Here is a 23,122-nt window from a genome sequence, read left to right on the forward strand (position 1 = left end):
ATGGGTAAACCTCAACCATGAGAGACAGAATGTGGAAAAATAAAAAATAAAAAAACAGAAAATCACATTGTTTGATTTTTAAAGAATTTATTTCCAAATTAGAGTGGAAAATAAGTATTTGATCACCTACAAACAAGCAAGATTTCTGGCTGTCAAAGAGGTCTAACTTCTTCTAACGAGGTCTAACGAGGTCTTACGAGACTCCACTCGTTACCTGTATTAATGGCACCTGTTTTAACTCGTTATCGGTATAAAAGACACCTGTCCACAAGGTCGGTCAGTCAAACTCCAAACTCCACTATGGCCAAGATCAAAGAGCTGTCGAAGGACACCAGAGACAAAATTGTAGACCTGCACCAGGCTGGGAAGACTGAATCTGCAATAGGTAAAACGCTTAGTGTAAAGAAATCAACTGTGGGAGCAATTATTAGAAAATGGAAGATATACAAGACCACTGATAAGCTCCCTCCATCAGGGGCTCCATGCAAGATCTCACCCCGTGGCGTCAAAATGATAACAAGAACGGGGAGCAAAAATCCCAGAACCACACGGGGGGACCTAGTGAATGACCTACAGAGAGTTGGGACCACAGTAACAAGGGCTACAATCAGTAACACAATGCGTCGCCAGGGACTCAAATCCTGCACTGCCAGACGTGTCCCCCTGCTGAAGAAAGTACATGTCTAGGCCCGTCCGCGGTTTGCTAGAGAGCATGTGGATGATCCAGAAGAGGACCGAGAGAATGTTTTATGGTCAGATGAAACCAAAATAGAACATTCACAGGTTCTCATGTTTGGAGGAGAAAGAATACTGAATTGCATCTGAAGAACACCATACCCACTGTGAAGCATGGGGGTGGAAACATCATGCTTTGGGGCTGTTTTTCTGCAAAGGGACCAGGACGACTGATCTGTGTAAAGGAAAGAATGAATGGGGCCATGTATCGAGAGATTTTGAGTGAAAATCTCCTTCTAGGGCATTGAAGAAGAGAGGTGGGTGGGTCTTTCAGCATGACAATGATCCCAAACACACAGCCAGGGCCACAAAGGAGTGGCTTCGTAAGAAGCATTTCAAGGTCGTGGAGTGGCCTAGCCAGTCTCCAGATTCAACCCCATAGAAAATCTGTGGAGGGAGTTGAAAGTCCGTGTTGCCCAGCGACAGCTGGCCTCCATTATTGCCAACAAAGGGTACATAACAAAGTATTGAGATGAACTTTTGGTATTGACCAAATACTTATTTTCCACCATGATTTGCAAATAAAATCTTTAAAAAATCAAACTGTGATTTTCTGGGGTTTTTTCCACATTCTGTCTCTGATGGTTGAGGTTTACCCACGTTGACAATGACAGGCCTCTCTAATATTTTCAAGTGGGAGAACTTAGACAATTAGTGGTTGACTAAATACTTATTTGCCCTACTGTATACACATACACGAATGCACATCAAATTATTATAAATAATACATTTTATTTATCAAATTTTCCCCATTTTGCAACACAGTTATTGAGTTTATTTAGTTATTTATTTTAATTAGTTTTCATAATCACAGTTTTATATTTTTTAAAACCCACCGACGGACTATTGTTTTAAAATGGTATATGTATAAAAATGGTATTAAAGTTTTGAAAAGTATAGATAGAATGCATGTATTTATCCCATATATGTAGGAGTTTTTTTTTTTTTTTGAGCAAGAGCGGTTAAAAAGTTTACGTAGACTTTTTTTTTTTATGACATTATAAAACAGCACATTCAGCATCCGTGTGGTAAAATCACATCTTCCTTGTTTCGTATTGCGAAATAGCGCACAGACTTTTGTTGTGACTCCATCTTTTCCCATGAATGAAACTGGTTTATTTCTCATAGTCACAATCACAGGATAGATCAGAGGATGAAGTGTGACGAAGATAACATTTTAAGACATTGCTGAGAGACATGTCAACCAACTGCTCTCTTATTAAGTGAATCTTTATAATCACTGCAGGTGTGGTAAGTCTGCTTATCTTATATTTCACATTCCATTGAATGCACCCAAAATGAAAGGTGAAAGCTTGTATTTGTATAGAAAAGAGCCCAACTTGTATTTTGATCAACTATTGCCTTCAATAACAAACAGGTAGCCGAGGTAAGAATGACAGTTAAGTACCAAACTTTGACGGAGACAACAATGGACATAGACGATGGAAATCTTAGCTACAAGCACCTTATCATTGATGGCATTAAGTTTCAATATTCTGGTAAGAGAATTGCAGTGTATTCCCTAGCGCAAAAAATAAAATTGACAAAAGGTTTTGCCCATTACTATTATCATTATTATCATTTCTACATTCATTTTGTATGTTTAGGATTTTTTTGTTAAATATATATTTATTTCATTGTATCTTTTTTTTAATAATCAAAGGTAATTTTAGGTTCTTCTTGCAATTGTATAGTCTTGTTACATACTGGATGTGTAGATTCCTGTTATGGTCTTGTTTTGATTACTCTTTTGTGATTGGGGAATACATAAATAATTTTGACTGGACATTTTTTTTTAGATAATTATTATATGCCATACAAGTGATGACAATGCTTTAGCTCGTCCGTGTAAGGTGCACTATTTCTGGGCTATAAAGAATAATTATAAATGAAATACTTTTAAAATGTAGGTTACTTTTTTTTCCAGTATATGCACTGAGGAACAGCCCTGTTAGGGTTGCTGCGCTTGCCCTTGGGTTTCTGTGTGTATCCCTGGTGGCTGGTCTCATTGGTCAGTCTGCCCACTGTGAGTTTACCTTATTATCGATGCTACAAATATCAAATTTCCCTAGTAGGGTATGTTTGCTCAAACTAAATGAATTTTTTTATCTTCTGTGACAGACCGGAAATTGGGCAATGAAAATCAGAACAAGTTAGAAGCTGTTAGAGGGGAGAGAGACAATCTACAGTCCAACCTGAAGACTGCACAGAATGACAAAAAGAATCTTGAGGTCACTCATGACCATTTACAACAAAATTACGATTATATGGCTAAATCAAAATATCAAATGAATACCAAAAACAGCCAACTATCAGAGGAAGTAACCAAACTTAAACAGAGTGAAAGCACATTGCAAGCTAGTAACGCTGCTCTGAGCAAAGAACTTGATGAGCTTAAGGCCACTAAGGAGCAGTTGCAGACTGATAACGAAGCCTTGTTGACTTCTAGAGACTCACTTCAAACAAAGTATGATTCAATAGCCAAGAGCAAAAAGGACTTACAGGCCAACTTTGACACAGCGACAAAAGAGAGGGACAATTTGCAGAACCAATTTAATAATGCAACAAGGTCAAAAGAGAAGCTGCAAAACGATTATAACAGTCTGACCAAGGATATTGAGCACCTAGAGGAAAGATATCGTGCCTCCTCCAATGAGAGAGACAACATTGCAAGCAGTCACCAAAATCTGACATTGGAGAAAGAAAATCTACAGGCCACGTACACCACACTTTCCAAAGCCACTGACAAATTATTGGCATCCTACAATTCCGTAATTGAGGAGAAGAAATATCTTGAAAGCTGCTTGAAAAATGTGACTGCAGAGAGAGACCTGCAGAGTGTGGAAATCAGCAACATGAGTTCTGAGGTTGACCAGCTGCGAGCCACCGTCACAAGACTGAACGCAACTGCGAAAGGTAATGCAGGAAATCAACTTCAACTGGTTTAATGTTTGAAAAGAAAACTTTACAGAATTACTCCTCAGAACAGAGACTAGACATACAATAACAATTCTTTTAAAGTTGTCCGATAGTTACTTTTTAACCGATATCCATATATTGTCCAACTCCAAAAATCCAATAGCGATATCAAACCGATACCGATATATGCTGGTGTGGCAATCATAGGACATGCCAATGTAGTGACAATTCCTAAGATGCATTTTGCTTGGCGTTTGCACAGATTTCTGTATTTTATTACTTTTCTAGTTTTTATAGAGACTAATTCTTTCAGGTAATGCAGTTGTTATATGTAATGAGTTTATAATTCATTATTTTTCAATCATTTATTGTTCATTTAATTTTTGCACCATGAATGCAAATGGTTTGCTCACATAGCAAATTACAAGCATCTTAGTTTGGAGACATTTGATGGTCAATAAGCATAACCATTGTGCCAAGCTGTAACCAGTCCTTGTACAACAGAACAACTCTTTTACATTGACTTTAAGGCAACATGCATATTGGACCAAAACCTGTTGTGAAAAACAGATGTCGATATTATCCGATATCATTTTAGAATGCTTTAATAGGCCGGTATCGGACAACTCTAATGATTTTCCTCATGAGTTTATTATAGCATTGTTTTTCTGAAGTATTATTATATTATTTTTGTATACCTTGACTTTACTTGTAGTCCATCAGCCACAGGAATGACGAAAAGAGAGTAAGAAAATCAACTTGCTTGTTTGGCTTGATTGGTGAGAGATTAACATTCTTTTTCAGTCTGTCCAAGTGACTGGAAGAAGTTTGACAAAAGTTGCTACTTTGCTTCTCAAACCAAAGACACATGGTATTTGAGCAAAGACTACTGTGAATACAAAAAATAACATCTGGTCATTATAAACAGCCATGAAGAAATGGTGAGTTGATCCTTTATTACACAAAATCTTTTTGCCATAGAGATGAAATGAATCTGGTTGATTTCATACAAGCAAGACTAAGTTTCCGTGTGTGTGAGTGTATATTTGATTTTTAAAGTGCACTGAACACTTGGAAAGTTATTGCAAGTTTCCATAAAAATATTCATAAAAACACTAGAAGTGAAAGTGAAAATTGTAATAATTATCATATTTATTATCAAACTTACAGCGGAGTCAGCTCAGAAGAAATCCACTTTTCTTGAAGGTTTAATTTTTGTGTGTGTTGTAAATTGATAATTTCTCAGTAGAAAGCACAAGGTTTTCTGTAACTTCACTTTTTAGCAAATTGATAATAATTTTTTAAAACAAGATAATATAATTTTTTTGGGGGGGGTTCACACTTATTTTTTTTTCTCCCATTTCAAAGCAAATTTGTAATTCTTTTTTTCTACGTTACTATATTGTGTATAAATTACCAACATTACAGCTATGTATATGCATTTTTTCCCTCTAGAAATTTGTCAATAACTTGTTTTCAAGTAATGGAGAAATCTGGATTGGCTAGACTGATGAGGGAGTTGAAGGTCACTGGCTGTGGGTGGATGGGACTCCATTGTCCCTACAGTAAGAAAAGATATCTTATTATTCTACTTTAACAACCTTATTGATTAAGGGTCACTGGTAGTTTTGCTTGTCTACATTTGTCGTTTTTTTTTTTTTTAACCTCTCAACATTGCAGGTTTTGGGCTGATGGCCAACCGAACAGTTACAGTGGCAACCAGGACTGTGGAGAGTTTTGGTACCGTTCTTCTGGAAATGCCGAGTGGAATGATGAAAAATGTAGTTCATATAGATATTGGGTTTGTGAGATGTAGATTTGTCTTTTGATTAGTTTTTAAATGTGATTTTTGAATGATTGAACTTTGATGAAAAAATAGCTGCACCTGTAAAGCATTTATGCACATAAAGAGAGGGCCTTAAAAGGAAAGTACAGAACCTAAGGCTGTTTTCCCCTTATTTCATTGGCTGGCATTGAGAGCGATAGACGTCCAATGCATTTGTACTGGGAGGGGCTGGCAGTGAATGTTCATTTCCATCTCCTCCTAGTTAAAATGGATTGAACATCTATCTCCATCCATTGGCAGTCAAAGAGTGAAACAGTGAAATATGGATGACATAGGCACAAAAAATGCGATATGCTATGCAATTAAATTTTAGAACTGAATTTTTATGTTCTTGCTTCAGAGTTCCTACTTCTTCATAGTAATCTTGGATGTGTACACGTATTATTCTGACTGATAACATGTTGTGGATTCCCTGTAATGATACATGTATAAGAGCATAAACACCTCTGGAATCTGTATGAGCTAATCAATTATGCAAATAAGTTTCGGTGGTTAGAGAAGCTATAAAACTGACCTTCCTTTGTGCTAGTTGGGTATATGAAGCATCACCTTTGTAGGTTCGATTTAACTCTCAAAATGGCCCGAAAAAGAGAACTTTCATGTGAAACTCGACAATCTATTCGTGTTCCTAGAAATGAAGGCTATTTCATAAGAGAAATTGGCAAGAAATTGAAGATTTTCTTCAACTGTGTGTACTACTACTCCCTTCAAATAGCAGAAAGTAGAAAGAGAAGTGGGCGGCCCCGGTGCACAACCGAGCCAAAAGACTGAAGAGTACTGAAGAGTCTCTAGTTTGAAAAATAGATGCCTCGCAGGTCCTCATTCAGCAGCTTCATTAAATAGTATCCGTAAAACGCCAGTGTCAACGTCTAAAGTGAAGAGACGACTCTGGGATGCTGGCTGTCAGGTAAGCGTGGCAAAGAAAAAAGCCACATCTGAGACAGGCCATTAAAAGGAAACAATTAATATGGGCAAAAGAACACAGACATTGGAGAGAGGAAGATTGAAAAAAAGTGAAAAAAGACAGATGAATCGAAGTTTGAGGTGTTTGGACTTTGGATCACAGGAAAGAACATTTGTGAGACGCAGAACAACTGAAAAGATGCTGGAAGAGTGCCTGATGTCATTTGTCAAGCATGATGGATGTAATGTGATGTTCTGGGGCTGCTTTGGTGCTAGTAAAGTGGGATATTTGTACAAGGTTAACAGGATTTTAAATAAGGAAGGCTATCACTCCATTTTGCAGCACCATGCCATACCCTGTGGACAACGCTTGATTGGAGTCAATTTTCTCCTACAACAGGACAATGACCCAAAGCACAGCTCCAAATTATGCAACTATTTAAGGAAAAAACAGGCATCTGGTGTGCTATCTGTGATGGAGTGGCCAGCACAGTCAACAGATCTACATCCCACTGAGCTGTTGTGTGAGCATCTTGACCGTAAGCTAAGAAGTGCGCATCAAGCCAATCCAAATTGTGGGAGGTGGTTGTGGAAGCGTGGAGTTTCTCCAGATTACCTCAACAAATTTACTGCTGGAATGCCAAAGGTCTGCAGCGCTGTAATTGTTGCAAAGTGAGCATTCTTTAATGAAAGGCCCAACCCAAGTTTGAAGGAGAAAATTATTATTTCAAATACAAATCCTCATTTCTAACCTTATCTATGTCTTGAATATATTTTCAATTCATTTTGCAACTCATTTAAAAAATAAAATTGTGACTTTTGAAGGAAAACACAAAATTGTCTTGTTGACCCCAAACTTTTATACTGTTAGTGTAAATGTATAATATATATACAGTATGTATATGGCGGAAAACACTCAGGTGACTTGAAGTTCCGCTCTGAGACAAACCAAATTAGCCAACTTTTAAAATGGCCTGATATGCACGTGTGATACATCATTAGAAAGCTTAAAATCTCAACTTTCTGGGGGAAGAAAAATTTTGAACAGGATGGCATTTAAAAAAAAAAAAAAAAAAATCTAAACAGTAAAACCCTAACTGGAGGTGAGAGCACGAGAGAGCAGAATTACAGACGCAGACACAACTGGATTTTTGGGGGATTTAATGGGTGAAACATGGTAATATAACAAGGGTCACGATGCAGAAATCGCAGACATCAAGGAGTGGTCGAAATTTTCTTTTTCATATATTTACCATTTGAAACATTTTTTTTTCTTCCAATTTTTCTTTGTTTGGATTGATTATTTATCGTCTAACATATCGGAAAAATTGTGACAGATACAAAAAAAAAAAAAAAAAAAAAAAAAATACAATTAAGCGATAGTTATGAGGTAAGTATCCGTGACTTTTTTACAGACACCGTTTTTTTCATTGTGATGTAATTTGTTTAAAATATGCGAGTGAATAATTTTTAAAAGTCGTTTTCTTTTTTAAAAATGAAATATGAGACATCAATTAATGATTTTAAGCTAAAAATGACAGAGATTTTGAATAATAATTATACCGTAATTTCCAGAATATAAGGCGCACCCGTGTATAATGCGCACCCCAAATTTACTTGTAAAATCTAGGGAAAATTATTGTACCTGTTTATAACGTGCACCCTAATTTTAGCACCAATAAATAGAAGAATACAAGAAAACAGAGCTCGTGTACAGATACAGAAATGTCATTTTACTGACTGGTGAAACACAGCACAAGCATAGCATATTGGTAGTTCAAAATATTACCATAAACTGACAATATTTACAGTAATAATATGATTTGACAACTTTCTCCAACTTACCAGAATCTAGGAGAAAACAAAACAGATGTGACTTTTCTTTTAAAGGCTGCTGTATAACTTGGTCGTTTCATTATGATGAATAAATGTTTCTTCCATGGATTGATACGGTAAAATGAAAGTGAGAACGTAAGTCGGAAATCCGAGAGAGCTCATCGCTGTTGACAAGACAGTAACAATACAGTAGGTACTATTGTTATTTGGGTTTGAGTTTCCCGAGGGACAGATATAGTTGACAGACACACACAGGAAGTCTGTGTTGTTACGTTTGTTATGGTCCGAGTTGCGGAGCTGCAATAAACGTTGACTCAAGTTCAAGAGACTAAATACTGTGCTTTATGAAGAATGACATGGGGAAAACATACCAGTGGCTGGCAAAGGCCGGACTGATAGACAGCACGGAGGCACTGATCATGGCAGCACAAGAACAGGCCCTAAACACAAAATCAATAGAGGCCGGGGATCTATCGCACCAGACAGGACCCCAGGTGCAGGCTGTACAAAGAGGCCCCTGAGACAGTCGAGCACATCACAGCAGGTTGTAAGATTCTGGCAGGCAAGGCATACATGGAATGACATAACCAGGTAGCAGGCATAGTGTACAGGAACGTCTGTGCCGAGTACTGACTGGAGACCCCGGAGTCAAGGTGGGCGACACCTCCAAAGGTGGTCAAGAACAACCGAGCCAAGATCTTAAGGGGCTTCCAGATCCAGACAGACAAACTGGTGATGGCCAACCAGCCTGACATAGTGGTAGTGGATAAACATCAGACGACAGCAGTAGTGATAGATGTAGCAATCCCGAGCGATAGCAACACCAGGAAAAAAAGAACACGATAAGCTGGAGAAATATCAAGGGTTAAGGGAAGAGTTGGAGAAAATGTGGGGAGTGAAGGCAAGAGTGGTGCCAGTAGTGATCGGGACACTAGGGGCAGTAACCCCCAAGCTAGATACCAGGAACAACGACCGACATCTCCATTCAGAAGAGCTCGATCCTAGGGACAGCGAAGATCCTGCACAGAACCCTCAAGCTCCCAGGTCTCTGGTAGAGGACCCGAGCTTGAGAGGCGAGACCATTCCGCCCGGGTGGGCGAGACAACGATTTAAAAACATATATACAGTACATACATTTAGGTATATATATATATATATATATATATATATATATATATTCATTCATTCATTTTCCATGCCGCTTATTCCTCACGAGGGTCGCGGAGGTGCTGGAGCCTATCCCAGCCAACTATGGGCAGTAGGCAGGGGACACCCCGAACTGGTTGCCAGCCAATCGCAGGGCACAAGGAGACACACAACCATTCACGCACACACTCACACCTATGGACAATTTAGAGTGTTCAATCAGCCTACCATGCATGTTTTTGGGATGTGGGAGGAAACCGGAGTTCCCGGAGGAAACCCACGCAGGCACGGGGAGAACATGCAAACTCCACACAGGAAGGCCGAAGCCCGGGATTGAACCCTTGATCTCAGAACTGTGAGGCAGACGTGCTAACCACTCAGCCACCGTGCCGCCTTATATATATATATATATATATATATATATATATATATATATATATATATATATATATATATATATATATATATGTATATATATATGTGTGTGTGTATATATATATATATATATATATATATATATATATATATATATATGTGTATATACATATATAAATGCCATGCTTCCACACACACATCTCATCAAGAAGAAAACTAACTACCACAATTACCACTACTACTACTACTGTCGGACTTACATACACAAGTGTTAATAAAAAGTCTGTTAAAGTGTGTAGCATTATCCATTTCCACTGATATTTACTATAAGGTATTTATTTATTACACGGACTGCTGTCCACTGGCTGCGTTTCAGTGTATCTGATGCGCGCAGCAAACCACCCTGTCTGTGCCTGTTTAGCCTGTTTAGCGTAATCCGTTTACACCGATATTTATCATTTATCTATTCCAAGATGTAATGTCGGGCGGCTCTGTCTCAGTGAATCTGAGTCTGACGAGTCACATCGATGTGCGCATGCGCGCAGCAAATGACTCTCAACTCAGTTGTCCATTTAATTGGCTGACAGACTGATATGTGATCAGCATGGATAGTTATCTTTGATTGGTTCAAATGCACTTTTTCTGGAAAAAGAAAAAAAAAACAAACCAGAGAAGTTATGAACAATTTGACGAATTAATGCAATAAAACAGAAAAATCCAACAGCAACTAGATCAGATCTTTTTATAGAAAGGAGTTGAAGAGGCTTATTTTATTTTATTTTATTTTATTTTATTTTATTAAATCTACTCTGGTGGGGAGGTTCAGAACATCATCCATGTTAATATGCACATTGGGACTTATTTATTTCTTTATAATTAAAAAAAAGTCAGTGTTTGCATTCAAAAATCTTCAAAATATATTCCATTTCAATATAAACAATGTAAAAGTCATTTGGACTTATAAATAAGTAAAATAATTTAACTAAATAACTTTATTATTTTAAAAAAGTCAATGTTTACATTATCTTTAATTTATAATGTACTGTACCTCCTTCTGTTCTTCTGTTCTTCTGCTCTAAAGTAGGTACAATTGAGGTTTTGCATTTAGATGTGAGAGAAAATAACATTAGGAGATGGAGGTTGTGGTTACTGGTGTTTTTTTTTTTTTTTTAATCACATCATTGAAAAAAAATGCAATTTTGAATGAAAATTAGTTTCTCATGCGTGCCTTGTTACAGTAAGTGCAATACCTAATGATTGTGTAAGATGTGTTGTGTTTTCATTGTGTGTTACAGACAGTGCTTAATTTGTAAATCATGAGGTGCCGGGATACCGGGAAGATACGCACAAAATGTTGCTGAAAACAACACACAAATGCCCACTTGCCATGCTATGGGATTTATAAGCCCCAATTTCAGATAATATCCATGGTATGAATGTTATGACAATTTTCAATTATTTAGGCTATACTATACACAGCACGGGCAATTGACCACATAACCACAGGTGGGACTTACAGTACACAGTCTAGTCAGCAATTTGTTCCTCAACAGGTCTAATTTGTAAAACAAAACAAAAAATCTGAGATTACAATGAATAACACAAACCCATTCTTTTGCGAGTTTCATCCCCCCGTCTTCTCTGGCCTCAAAGTTCCCACCGCCTAACAAATTGTGCAGCCCAATTTCCCATAGGGGTACTGGTCGCTCTGGCTGTTGGTGGTCCACCTGGCTGACAGCTGGCGCTGTAGCTGGCCCCAACTCCTGGTGGCACTGGACCTGACCAGCTGCTGCTACAGTAGCAGCCTCCTGCCCCGGCTGGCTGGCTGTCCGTGAACCTGGCTAGCTGCTGCGGCGCTAGCCTCCTGCTGCACTCGGTCCAGCCCGTTTACATGATCGCTGCAGCTGCCCTCATCGCCGGTTGTTGCTTTTCTGACTCGTTATGAACCATCTTCCTTCATTTTGAATAAAGACAGTAAATGCAACTATCTTTTTTGCATGTTGAAATACCGTTAGATCCTGGCTGCTTGCTCTCCAGATGTTTTTTTTTTTTTTTAATGTGATTTGCGTGATTTGTTGGTCCAGCTTTTCAGCGCATCAACAAATCACCGACTCTTTCAAATGACGTTAAATTTTCATAAACAACATACAATTCTTGGGATTTGTTCTGTAAATGAATTTATGCATAATATTATTTTATTTCATACATTTAAAAAAAGAAAATTATAATATTATTATTTTCTTTACACTAGAGGTGCCGGATCTGCCCAAACAAATGCCCGGAACACACCGAGGCCAAAATCAAAAGGTGCGGGTAGGATCCGGCACAAATAGTCATAGGTATGGATGTGCCAAAAGCAATTTTCTTTGCGTTTCGGTGGTCCTAGGAGGGTTCGAAACCCGGCTACCCTCTGATATGTTCTGTCACTGATGACAGATGTTTAGGTTACATTTTTTTGGTCATATGTCCAATGGACTTGTATTTTTACATTTCTCCATCTGTCACCCCACCCACTCAAATAGGTAGGCAGTAAATGAGTTTGATACCACTGTGTAGGAACAGCAATGTGCATTGACATGTTCATCCACTAAGATATTAAATAAAGAATCACTTTCTGAATGCCAATTACCAAAATCCTGTTTCATGTTAAATACAAGGCGCACTGCAACGACGTCTAAAAAAAAAAAAAAAAAAAAAAAAAAAATTAAGTAGCCCCCCTCACACAAAAAAAATATATAGGTGCAGATAATATATATGCATACACAAATGTACATACAATTATTATAAATAAATATATTTTATTTCGTAAGTTTTCCCAATTTTGCAACACAGTTGTAGAGTTTGTTTAGTTATTTATTTTAGTTAGGGCTCATATCAGTTTTTTTTTTTTTTTTTTTTTTTTTAACTCACCAAGGGACTATGTATTAAAATGGTATATGTATAAAATGGTATTAAAGTATTGAATGTTTTGATAGAATGTATGTATTTATCCCACATATTTAGGAGTTTTATGTTTTTTTTGTGGAGCAAGAGCAGCTATAAAGTTTATGTATACTTTTTTTGTATGACATTATAAAACAGCACATTCAGCTTCTCTATGGTAAAATCGCTTCTTCCTTGTTTCGTATTGTGAAATAGTGCAAACACTTCTGTTGTGCATCAATTTTTTCCCATGAATGAAACTGATTTATTTCTCGTAGTCACAATCACAGAATAGATCAGTGGAAGAAGTGTGACGAAGATAACATTTCAAGACATTGCTGAGAGACATTTTAACCAACTGCTCTCTTATAAGTGAATCTTTATAATCACTGCAGGTGTGGTAAGTCTGCTATCTTATATTTCACATTTCATTGAATGAGCCCAAAATGAAAGGTGAAAGCTTTTATTTGTAATGAAAAGAGTATTTTGATCAACTATTGCCTTCAATAACAAACAGGTAGCCGAGGAAAGAATGACAGTTAAGTACCAAACTTCGACGGAGACAACTATGGACATAGATGATGGAAATCTTGGCAACAAGCACCTTTTCATGGATGGCAGCAAGTTTCAAAATTTTGGTAAGAGAATTCCAGTTTATTCCCTAGCTCAAAAAATAAAATGGTCAAAAGGTTTTGCCCATTTCTATTATCATTGTTATCATTTCTACACTCATTTTGTATGTTTAAGATTTTTTTTTTTTAATTTAATATATATATTTTAATTTTTTTCTATTTTTTTTTTTTAATACTCAAAGGTAATTTTGGGTTCTTCTTGCAATTGTATATTCCGGTTACATACTGTATGTGTAGATTCCTGCTATGGTCTTGTTTTGATTATGCTTTTGTGATTGAGGATTACATAAATAAATTTGACCGGACATTTATTCATTTATATTTTTAAATAATTATTATATACCATACAAGTGATGACAAAGCTTTAGCTCATCTGTGTAAGGTGCATTATTTCTGGGCTTTAAATAGTAATTATATATGCTATATATAGGTTATAAATATATGTTATATGTGTTAATATTGTTAAACTTTAAAAGTGTAAAAGTTTTTTTTTCAGTGCATGCACTGAGAAACAGCCCTGTTAGGGTTGCTGCGCTTGCCCTTGGGTTTCTGTGTGTAGTCCTGGTGGCTGGTCTCATTGGTCAGTCTGTCCACTGTGAGTTTACCTTATTATCAATGCTACAAATGTTAAATGTTCCTCATAGGGTAAGATTTTTAACTTAAATGAACTTTCTATCTTCTGTGACAGGCCGGAAAGTGGGCAATGAGAATCAGAACAAGTTCGAAGCTGTTACAGGGGAGATGGACAATCTACAGTCTAACCTGAAGACTGCACAGAATGAGAAAAAGAATCTGGAAATCACTCATGACCATTTACAACAAAATTACAATAATACGTCTAACTCAAAATATCAAATGAATAACACAAACAGCCAAATATCAGAGGAAGTAATCAAACTTAAACAGAGTGAAAGCACACTGCAAGCCAGTAACACTGCTCTGAGCAAAGAACTTGAAGAGCTTAAGGCCAGCAAGGAGAAGTGTCAGACTAATAACGAAGCCTTGTCGACAGCTAAAGACTCACTTCAAACGAAGTATGATTCAATTGCCAGGAGCAAAAATGACTTACAGGCCAACTTTGACACAGTGACAAAAGAGAGGGACAATTTGCAGAACCAATTTAATAATGCAACAAGGTCAAAAGAGAAGCTGCAAAACGATTATAACAGTCTGATCAAGGATATTGAGCACCTAGAGGAAAGGTATCGTGCCTCTTCCAGTGAGAGAGACAGCATTGCAAGCAGTCACCAAAATCTGACAATGGAGAAAGAAAATCTACAGGCCACGTACACCACACTTTCCAAAGCCACTGACAAATTATTGGCGTCCTACAATTCTGTAATTGAGGAGAAGAAATATCTTGAAAGCTGCTTGAAAAATGTGACTGCAGAGAGAGACCTGCAGAGTGTGGAAATCAGCAGCATGAGTTCTGTGGTTGACCATCTGCGAGCCACCGTCACAAGACTGAACACAACTACGAAAGGTAATGCAGGAAATCAACTTCAACAAGTTTATTGTTTGAAAAGAAAACTTGACGAAATTTACTCCTCAGAACACAGACTAGTCATACAACAACAATTATTTTTAGAGTTGTCCGATAATGACTTTTAACCGATATCCCGATATTGTCCAACTCTAAAAATCCGATAACGATATCAAACTGATACCGATATATGCTGGTGTGGCAATCATTGGACAAGCCAATGCAGTGACAATTCCCAAGATGCATTTTGCTTGGCGTTTGCACAGATTTTCATATATTATTAATTTTCTAGTTTCCATAGTGACTTTCTTTCTGGTAATGCAGTAGTTATCTGTAATGAGTTGATAATTATTATTTTTTTCAATCATTTATTGTTCATTTAATTTTTGCACCATGAATGCAAATGGTCTGCTCACATAGCAAGCATCTTATTTTGGAGACATCAAATGGTCAATTAGCATAACTATTGTGCTAAACTGTGACCAGTTTGCCTGGCACAGCCAGACTATTCTCCTTGTATTTTTCAAACACTGTTAGAAATAGTCTGGGACCCAGCCCATTAACGGCCTCTCGAGCAAGGTACAAAATCAATCGTCCAATCAGATTCGTTTATTTGCGTGACGTGTTCTTAATGAGTAACGTCACTCTTGCGCGCCGAAAGTCATGTTTACAACAACACAGATGGCGAATGGGAGAGCCGAGAATATGTTCCAATCCGCGGTAAAACCAGTTTTAAATGCCCAAAAACACATCGAAACAAGTCATTGACAACAGTCAACATGGCTCGCGCTAGCCATGTTGAATAAACTTCTCCATTCTCCGCTCACGCTAATTACTTGTCGCTAATTACTTTGTCTGCCCGTCGCTGATTGGTCCACTCCGCTGTCTGTTTGCTGTGGCTTGCTCCGCCCTCGGAATTTGATCCACCGGACGGTCGCCAGACTAAATCGCTGGAACAGCGGTGAGTCTGGTATACCAGGCAAGTGACCAGTCCTTGTACAACGGAAGAAGGCTTCTACATTGACTTTAAGGCAACATGCATATTGGACCAAAACCTATTGTGAAAAACAGATGTCAATATTATCTGATGTCATTTTAAAATGCTTTAATAGGCCGATATCAGACAACTCTAATTATTTTCCTCATGAGTTAATTATGGCATTGTTTATCTGAAGTATTATTATATTATTTTTGTATACCTTGACTTTACTTGTAGTCCATCAGCCACAGAAATTATGCAAAGAGAGTAAGAAAATCAACTTGTTTGTTTGGGTTGATTGGTGAGGGATTAACATTCTTTTTCAGTCTGTCCAAGTAACTGGAAGAAGTTTGACACAAGTTGCTACTTTGCTTCTAAAACCAAAGACACATGGTACTCGAGCAGAGATTTCTGTAAAAACAAAAAAGCACATCTGGTCATTATAAACAGTCATGAGGAAATGGTGAGTTGATCCTTTATTACACAAAATCTTTTTATCATAGAGATTAAATGAATCTGGTGGTTTTCATACAAGCAACACTTAAAGACCAAATGTGAAGTAAGGTTGGCCAACCATGTTTTTGAATAATATCAATGGCTAAACAATAATAAGCATATTTTCGTTATTTTTTTAACGCAACCCTTCCAGATTCTTTGTTTAACCCATACCAACGCCCTTGACAACGAAAATGCTTTTCTTCTACAATCTTCGGATATTACGTTACACCGAGAACTGCGAGGGAAGTCCGCCATACACACAGTATTGTTGCATTGCTTCTCGGTAAGATGCCACGACGGTGTGTGGCGATGTATTGTTCTCAATCTAAAGAAAAGTTGTATGAGTGGCTGAAGGATAGCAGGGCACGTAAATGGACATCTTCTGTTCGCACTAAGCGAATGAATTTCACGCCATCATCGAGTCGTGTTCTCTGCTACAAAGACTTCGAAGATGCCTGCTTCCTCAACCGGTCTGCTTATGATCAAGGATTTGCCAAAAAGTAAGTGTGATTTTTTGATAGATGACTGATGACTTTGTCAAAGCAGAGCTGCCAACTGTTGTGGAATGATCAGTAGGAGCTGGCAACGTTAGCCGAAAGCTAACTCGTGGCAATCCCCGATCATAGTTGTTGCGTTCGCTAGGTTAAGCGTGTTTAAATTGTGCATCATTTACGATCTTGTCCGAAAGGGTTAATCCACTGTCAATTGGGAAAGGGGTGTCGATGTGCATACAAGCGGGTCGGCGATGCGATAATTCACGGTCATGTTGCCGTAAGAGACACACAACGCCGGTGAGTTTGTGCACATTTATTTGTATTTGTATTATGTATTTCCACCTTCATGTTTCAAGCATTGCATTGCTTTTGGACGGTTCGGCGTTTCTTTCACGGTGATCGCATGATAGCCTTCTAGTTTGTGTTTTACGAGAGCCACTGACAGGTGACAGTTAAAAACTAGCATGTTGGTTTAGCGTAGCCATTGAGTCAATCTCGCAGCGAATCAGCGAGCGGCGCAGATCACGCAGTGAATCATGGGAAATGTAGTCTCGGGACAACACTGAAGTGGTGCTTTGCAATCTTTTCGCTTGTGTGAAAAAACTACATTTCCTCACGCCATTAGACGCCACTTCTACAGGCTCTATCTAGTATCGCTCCGCATAGCCTGCCGAGAGCCCCAAGCTGGGTTCGTATTGTTAGCTCCATGTGTTAATAAAGAAACAAAGTTGTCAGCACGTCGTGTGTTCGATATCTTTTTCAACAAAAAGCTCATAACAAGGCACTATGCACGATCTGTTTAAGAGACGCTGGGACTGGAGAGCTGTGAGTAGTAGGAGGTGAGGGCGAGATGAGCGGGAAGCAAAACTTCGCGGTCGAATGTGGCGGCAGTCCGCTATTATTTTGTTTTCTTTTTGTTGCCACAATAAAGTGGAGAAAGCCATCAACGACTCATCTCCTTCTTTCCCCCCAACGTTTTTATATTATTATTTTATATGCACGAGAGCTGCCGGATCTGCCAAAATGAACATGAAGTCTGATTATTATTTTTTTTAAACAATGTGATCAGATAGACAAAAACATGAAATTATGTGCAAATGCCTGCATTTTCAAATCATGAAAATAATAACAGCCTATATTTTACCAATCTTGTAATCTCGATGGGTCTGGTCTCCATTCCATGTCAGGTAGTCTAGGCACATTGTTTGCATCCTGATTAGCGTCTGGCTAATAGATGTTAGGTCCAACATAAAATTCCAACCTCCTCTTCTTCCTCCAACTCTTCAAAAACTTAGATCCAGCACAAGGGAGGAGATCCATCGCTTATATCGCTGTTTGAGTCATTGTTTGAAGGGCTTTGTATGGCGGCCGTATGGCGCGCTGCCATCGCTGTTCTCGGTGTGACGTATCACTTCCGGGTTCGTCCCCTTTCAGGCTCGAACTTCGGAAACGCGATTATTTTGTCAAATATACAACATATACATTATTTTTTCATGCTTTATTTGTTGGACAATGTTTAATTACTTTAATTGTGACCCTATTTGGCATGTTATGAAATTACTTCATATTTGGTCTTTAAGTTTCCGTGTGTGTGAGTGTGTGTTTGATTTTTAAAGTGCACTGCACGCCCGGAAATTTTCCCCCAAAAATATTCATAAAAACACAATAAGTGAAAGTGAAAATTATAATAATTATTATATTTATTATCAGACATACAGCAGAGTCAGCTCAAAAGAAATCCACTTTTCTTGAAGGTTTAATTTTTTTCTGTGTGTGTTGTAAATCGATCATTTCTCAGTAGAAAGCACAAGGTTTTCTGTAACCACACTTTTTGAGCAAATTAATAATATTTCTTTCGAATAAGATAATATAATATAATATTTATTGGCGGTCACACTTAATTTTTTTTCTCCCATTTCAAAGCAAATTTGTAGTTTTTTCTTTTCTATGGTACGATATTGTGAATAAATTACCAACATTACAGCTATCTATATGCATTTTTCCCCTAGAAATTTGTCAATAACTTGTTTTCAAGTCCTGGTATCGAAAAAATCTGGATTGGCTTGACTGATCAGGGAGTTGAAGGTCACTGGGTGTGGATGGATGGGACCCCATTGTCCCTACAGTAAGAAAATATATCTTCTCATTCTACTTTAACAACCCGATTGATTATGGGTTACTGGTAGTTTTGGAGGTCTACATTTGTCGTTTTTTTTTTTAACCTCTCGACATTGCAGGTTTTGGGCTGTTGGCCAACCGAACAGGTACAGTGACAACCAGGACTGTGGAGAGTTTTGGTACCGTTCTTCAGGAAATGCCGAGTGGAATGATGCAAACTGTAGTTCATATAGATATTGGGTTTGTGAGATGTAGATTTGTCTTTTGATTAGTTTTTAAAAGTGATTTTAGAATGATTGCACTTGGATGAAATAATAGCTGCACCTGTAAAGCATATATGCACATAAAGAGAGGGCCTTAAAAGGAAAGTACAGAACTCAAGGCTGTTTTCCCCTTATCTCATTGGCTGCCATTGAGAGCAATAGATGTCCGATGCATTTGTACTGGGAGGGGCGGGCGGTAAATATTCATTGCCACCTCCTTCTAGTTAAAATGGAATGGACATCTATCACCATCAATTGCAGCCAAAGAGTGAAACAGTGAAATATGGATGACATAGGCACAAAAAATACGAAATGTTATGCAATTAAATTTTAGAATTTTAGTTTTTATGTTCTTGCTTCAGAGTTCGTAGTTCCTTATATTGATCCCGGATGTATACATGTATTATTCTGATTGATAACATTTTGTGGATTCCTTTTAATGATATACTTGAAAAATCATAAACACCTCTGCAATCTGTATGAGCTAATCAAATCCATAATAATTATCAATTAAAGTTGTTTTAAATTTTATCTGTGAAACACAAGAAGTAAAAATGTTTGTGGTTTGAAACTGATTATTCCTTATAAAAATAAATGTTACAAAATACATATTCAAATCTGTTTGATATTGTGTCACTTCTACAGTATGTTTGTTGCCTAGTGATCTTGACCCTTTCAGACAAGAAACAGAGCCAGGTGCATCCGACCATTGTGTGAATGAGCTATTCATTTTTTCTTCCATGGATGTCTTCCTCTTACCACCCCACCCCACCACACCACACCACACCATGTTGAGGTTGCACAAGCCATGGATTAATTACAACATGCGCACTTGCACAATCTATTAGATATTTACAAGTGCTGTCAGTAAGAATGTGCCTTTGCAGACACAAGACTCACTTTTGACTCTGAGAGGAAATGAAAGCGGGGAGCGGAACATGCCAAGCAGAACTTGAGTGAAAAAACATGTTCATTTGTTCGTAAGAGTTGGTTTACCCCTGAACAATTTGTCCTTCCGAACCTCAATTACCGTGATCCTACTCAGAACTGTCAAAAGTATTGGGCAAGGGCCTATAATTAAATATCCAATATAAGTCTTGCGTATGACATTTTAAATCCCTTTACTAAAATATGGAGTTTTTGCTCGTTAATTTCACTGCAGACAAATTATATAATGGCAGTGGTAACCACACTAAATTGTACCAGTGGTTATTTTACACTGAGGAGAGTTCATTCACAAACAATCATTTTGGCTCGTGAGTTTCCTCACTCTACTACCCCTTTTGGCAGCATACATCATAGATGTCAAATCTTCATACTCCTGAAAAATTTGATTCTTTTCTCTTATTGACTACGGTACTTACAGTATATTTTCTTTATTTGTAATTCTCTTTTGTTAATAACTACAGTAAATATGGTTAATGTTAATACACTTCTTGTTTATATCAACAACATACAGTGGAGCAAATAAGTATTTAGTCAACCACCAATTCTCCTACTTGAAAAGATTAGAGAGGCCTGTAATTGTCAACATGGGTAAATGTCAACCGTGAGAGACAGAATGTGGAAAAAAAACAAAAAACAAAACGGAAAATCACATTGTTTGATTTTTAAATAATTCATTTCCAAAGTAGAGTGGAAAATAAGTATTTGGTCACCTACAAACAACCAAGATATCTGGCTGTCAAAGAGGTCTAAGTTCTTCTAACGAGGTCTAACGGGGCTCCACTCGTTACCTGTGTTAACGGCACCTGTTTTAACTCATTATTGGTATAAAAGACACCTGTCCACAACCTCAGTCAGTCACACAACAAACTCCACTATGGCCAAGACGAAAGAGCTTGTCGAAGGACACCTGAGACAAAATTGTAGACCTGCACCAGGCTGGGAAGACTGAATTTGCAATAGGTAAAACGCTTGGTGTAAAGAAATCAACTGTGGGAGCAATTATTCGAAAATGGAAGACATACAAGACCACTGATAATCTCCCCCGATCTGGGGCTCCATGCAAGATCTCACACCGTGGCGTCAAAATGATAACAAGAACAGTAAGCTAAAATCCCAGACCCACATGGGGGAACCTAGTGAATGACCTACAGAGAGCTGGGACCACAGTAACAAATGCTACTATCAGTAACACAATGCGCCGCCAGGGACTCAAATCCTGCACTGCCAGACGTGTCCCCCTGCTGAAAAAAGTACACGTCCAGGCCAGTCTGCGGTTCGCTAGAAAGCATTTGGATGATCCAGAAGAGGACTGGGAAAATGTGTTATGGTCAGATGAAACTAAAATAGAACCTTTTGGTAGAAACACAGGTTCTCGTGTTTGGAGAAGAAAGGAAAAGAAAGAACACTGAATTGCACCCGAAGAACATCATACCAACTGGAAGCATGGGGGTGGAAACATCATGCTTGGGGGCTGTTTTTCTGCAAAGGGACCAGAACGACTGATCTGTGTTAAGGAAAGAATTAATGGGGCCATGTATTGAGAGATTTTGAGTGAAAATCTCCTTTCATCAGCAAGGGCATTGAAGATGAGACGTGGCTGGGCCTTTCAGCATGACAATGATCACAAACACACAGCCAGGGCAACAAAGGAGTGGCTTCGTAAGAAGCATTTCAAGGTCCTGGAGTGGCCTAGCCAGTCTCCAGATCTCAACCCCATAGAAAATCTGCGGAGGGAGTTGAAAGTCCGTGTTGCCCAACGACATCCCCAAAACATCACTGCTCTAGAGGAGATCTGTATGGAGGAATGGGACAAAATACCAGCAACAGTGTGTGAAAAGCTTGTGAAGAGTTACAGAAAACGTTTGGCCTCCATTATTGCCAACAAAGGTTACATAACAAAGTATTGAGATGAACTTTTGGTATTGACCAAATACTTATTTTCCACCATGATTTGCAAATAAATTCTTTAAAAATCAAACTGTGATTTTGTTTTTTTTTTCCCACATTCTGTCTCTCATGGATGAGGTTTACCCATGTTGACAATTACAGGCCTCTCTAATATTTTCAAGTGGGAGAACTTGCACAATTAGTGGTTGACTAAATACTTATTTGCCCCACTGTATTTACACTCTGCGTGTTCAGTAGTTCCAAGACATTGCTTACAACTGGTGACTCTTTCGGATGTGTTCATTTAGTAATACCTTCAATATAATGGGTTTGCAGGTTACTTTTTTAAATCTTTGTATTTGTCAATATGTCACTTCACCCAATCAAATACTGTAGGCAGTGAATGACTTTAATAGCACTGTGTAGGGGCAGCAATGCACATGGACACGTTCCTTTTCTGAGAGATTCTATAAAGAATCAGTCTCTACAACATGAGCTTTGATCTCAGTAAAGTGCTTGCCACCACCTTACAACCCATTTGAGATTGAACTCCCTTTGTCACACTTTCGTGTACCAGTATTAGAAAAAGACACATTTACAAACTGAAACTACAGAAAAATAAAATCGGAAGAATTTGTTAAAAATTATTATAATGCCTTGGATTTATATAGGGCTTTCTTGTTGCACATTCAAAGTGCTTTATATCGCAATATTCTTTCACTCTGCACACCCAATGGTGGCAAACCAATACTGAAGCCACAGCTGCCCTGGGGCAGCCTGACAGAAGCAAGGCAGCCAAGCAGCCCACTCATTCTAACACTCCATTCATACAAGGCAAGTACGGTGAAGTATCTTGCCCCAGGATACACCGACGAACCCTCAGTTAGTGGACGACCTGCTGAACCACGTGCGCCACCCCGATGATTGCCCTCACCGAAACGCCTGTCCTGTAAGGAACTTATTTGTTGGCATTTATTAAAATGTATTTCTAAGCCCTTACACAAAACATCTCCTCCTTTAATTTCTCAAGACTTCAAATAATGGTTGTACGGTTTATCTGTGTGTTTCAGCTCAATAAATGACAATAAATGCTACATTTGGGCACTTGCGCAACCTAGCGGGGTTGCGCCATTTAATT

The 23,122-nt window shown here is 38.1% G+C and overlaps 2 protein-coding genes across 3 annotated transcripts; both read left to right on the plus strand.

Annotated features, from left to right (window-relative positions):
• Nucleotides 1-1,839: 1,839 nt before the first annotated feature.
• Nucleotides 1,840-9,279, plus strand: LOC130919946 (immunoglobulin G-binding protein H-like). The gene is made up of 7 exons (XM_057842616.1): nucleotides 1,840-1,986; nucleotides 2,114-2,234; nucleotides 2,663-2,761; nucleotides 2,857-3,651; nucleotides 4,459-4,595; nucleotides 5,110-5,219; nucleotides 5,335-9,279. Exons 2-5 carry the CDS (start codon nucleotides 2,129-2,131, stop codon nucleotides 4,560-4,562), a joined length of 1,104 nt encoding a protein of 367 aa, XP_057698599.1. The 5' UTR covers nucleotides 1,840-1,986; nucleotides 2,114-2,128; the 3' UTR covers nucleotides 4,563-4,595; nucleotides 5,110-5,219; nucleotides 5,335-9,279.
• Nucleotides 9,280-12,497: 3,218 nt separating this feature from the next.
• On the plus strand, nucleotides 12,498-19,747 carry LOC130919881 (C-type lectin domain family 4 member M-like). Of its 2 annotated transcripts, none has more exons than XM_057842501.1 (7): nucleotides 12,498-13,082; nucleotides 13,200-13,320; nucleotides 13,799-13,909; nucleotides 14,003-14,797; nucleotides 16,103-16,239; nucleotides 18,778-18,893; nucleotides 19,006-19,747. In XM_057842501.1, exons 2-7 carry the CDS (start codon nucleotides 13,215-13,217, stop codon nucleotides 19,139-19,141), a joined length of 1,401 nt encoding a protein of 466 aa, XP_057698484.1. In that variant the 5' UTR covers nucleotides 12,498-13,082; nucleotides 13,200-13,214; the 3' UTR covers nucleotides 19,142-19,747. The 2 variants fall into 2 exon arrangements, with proteins under 2 accessions (XP_057698484.1, XP_057698485.1); XM_057842502.1 differs by having other exon boundaries at nucleotides 13,811-13,909.
• Nucleotides 19,748-23,122: the final 3,375 nt, after the last annotated feature.

The sequence above is a fragment of the Corythoichthys intestinalis genome, chromosome 8, assembly GCF_030265065.1.
Source record: "Corythoichthys intestinalis isolate RoL2023-P3 chromosome 8, ASM3026506v1, whole genome shotgun sequence".
NCBI classification, from domain to species: Eukaryota; Metazoa; Chordata; class Actinopteri; order Syngnathiformes; family Syngnathidae; genus Corythoichthys; species Corythoichthys intestinalis.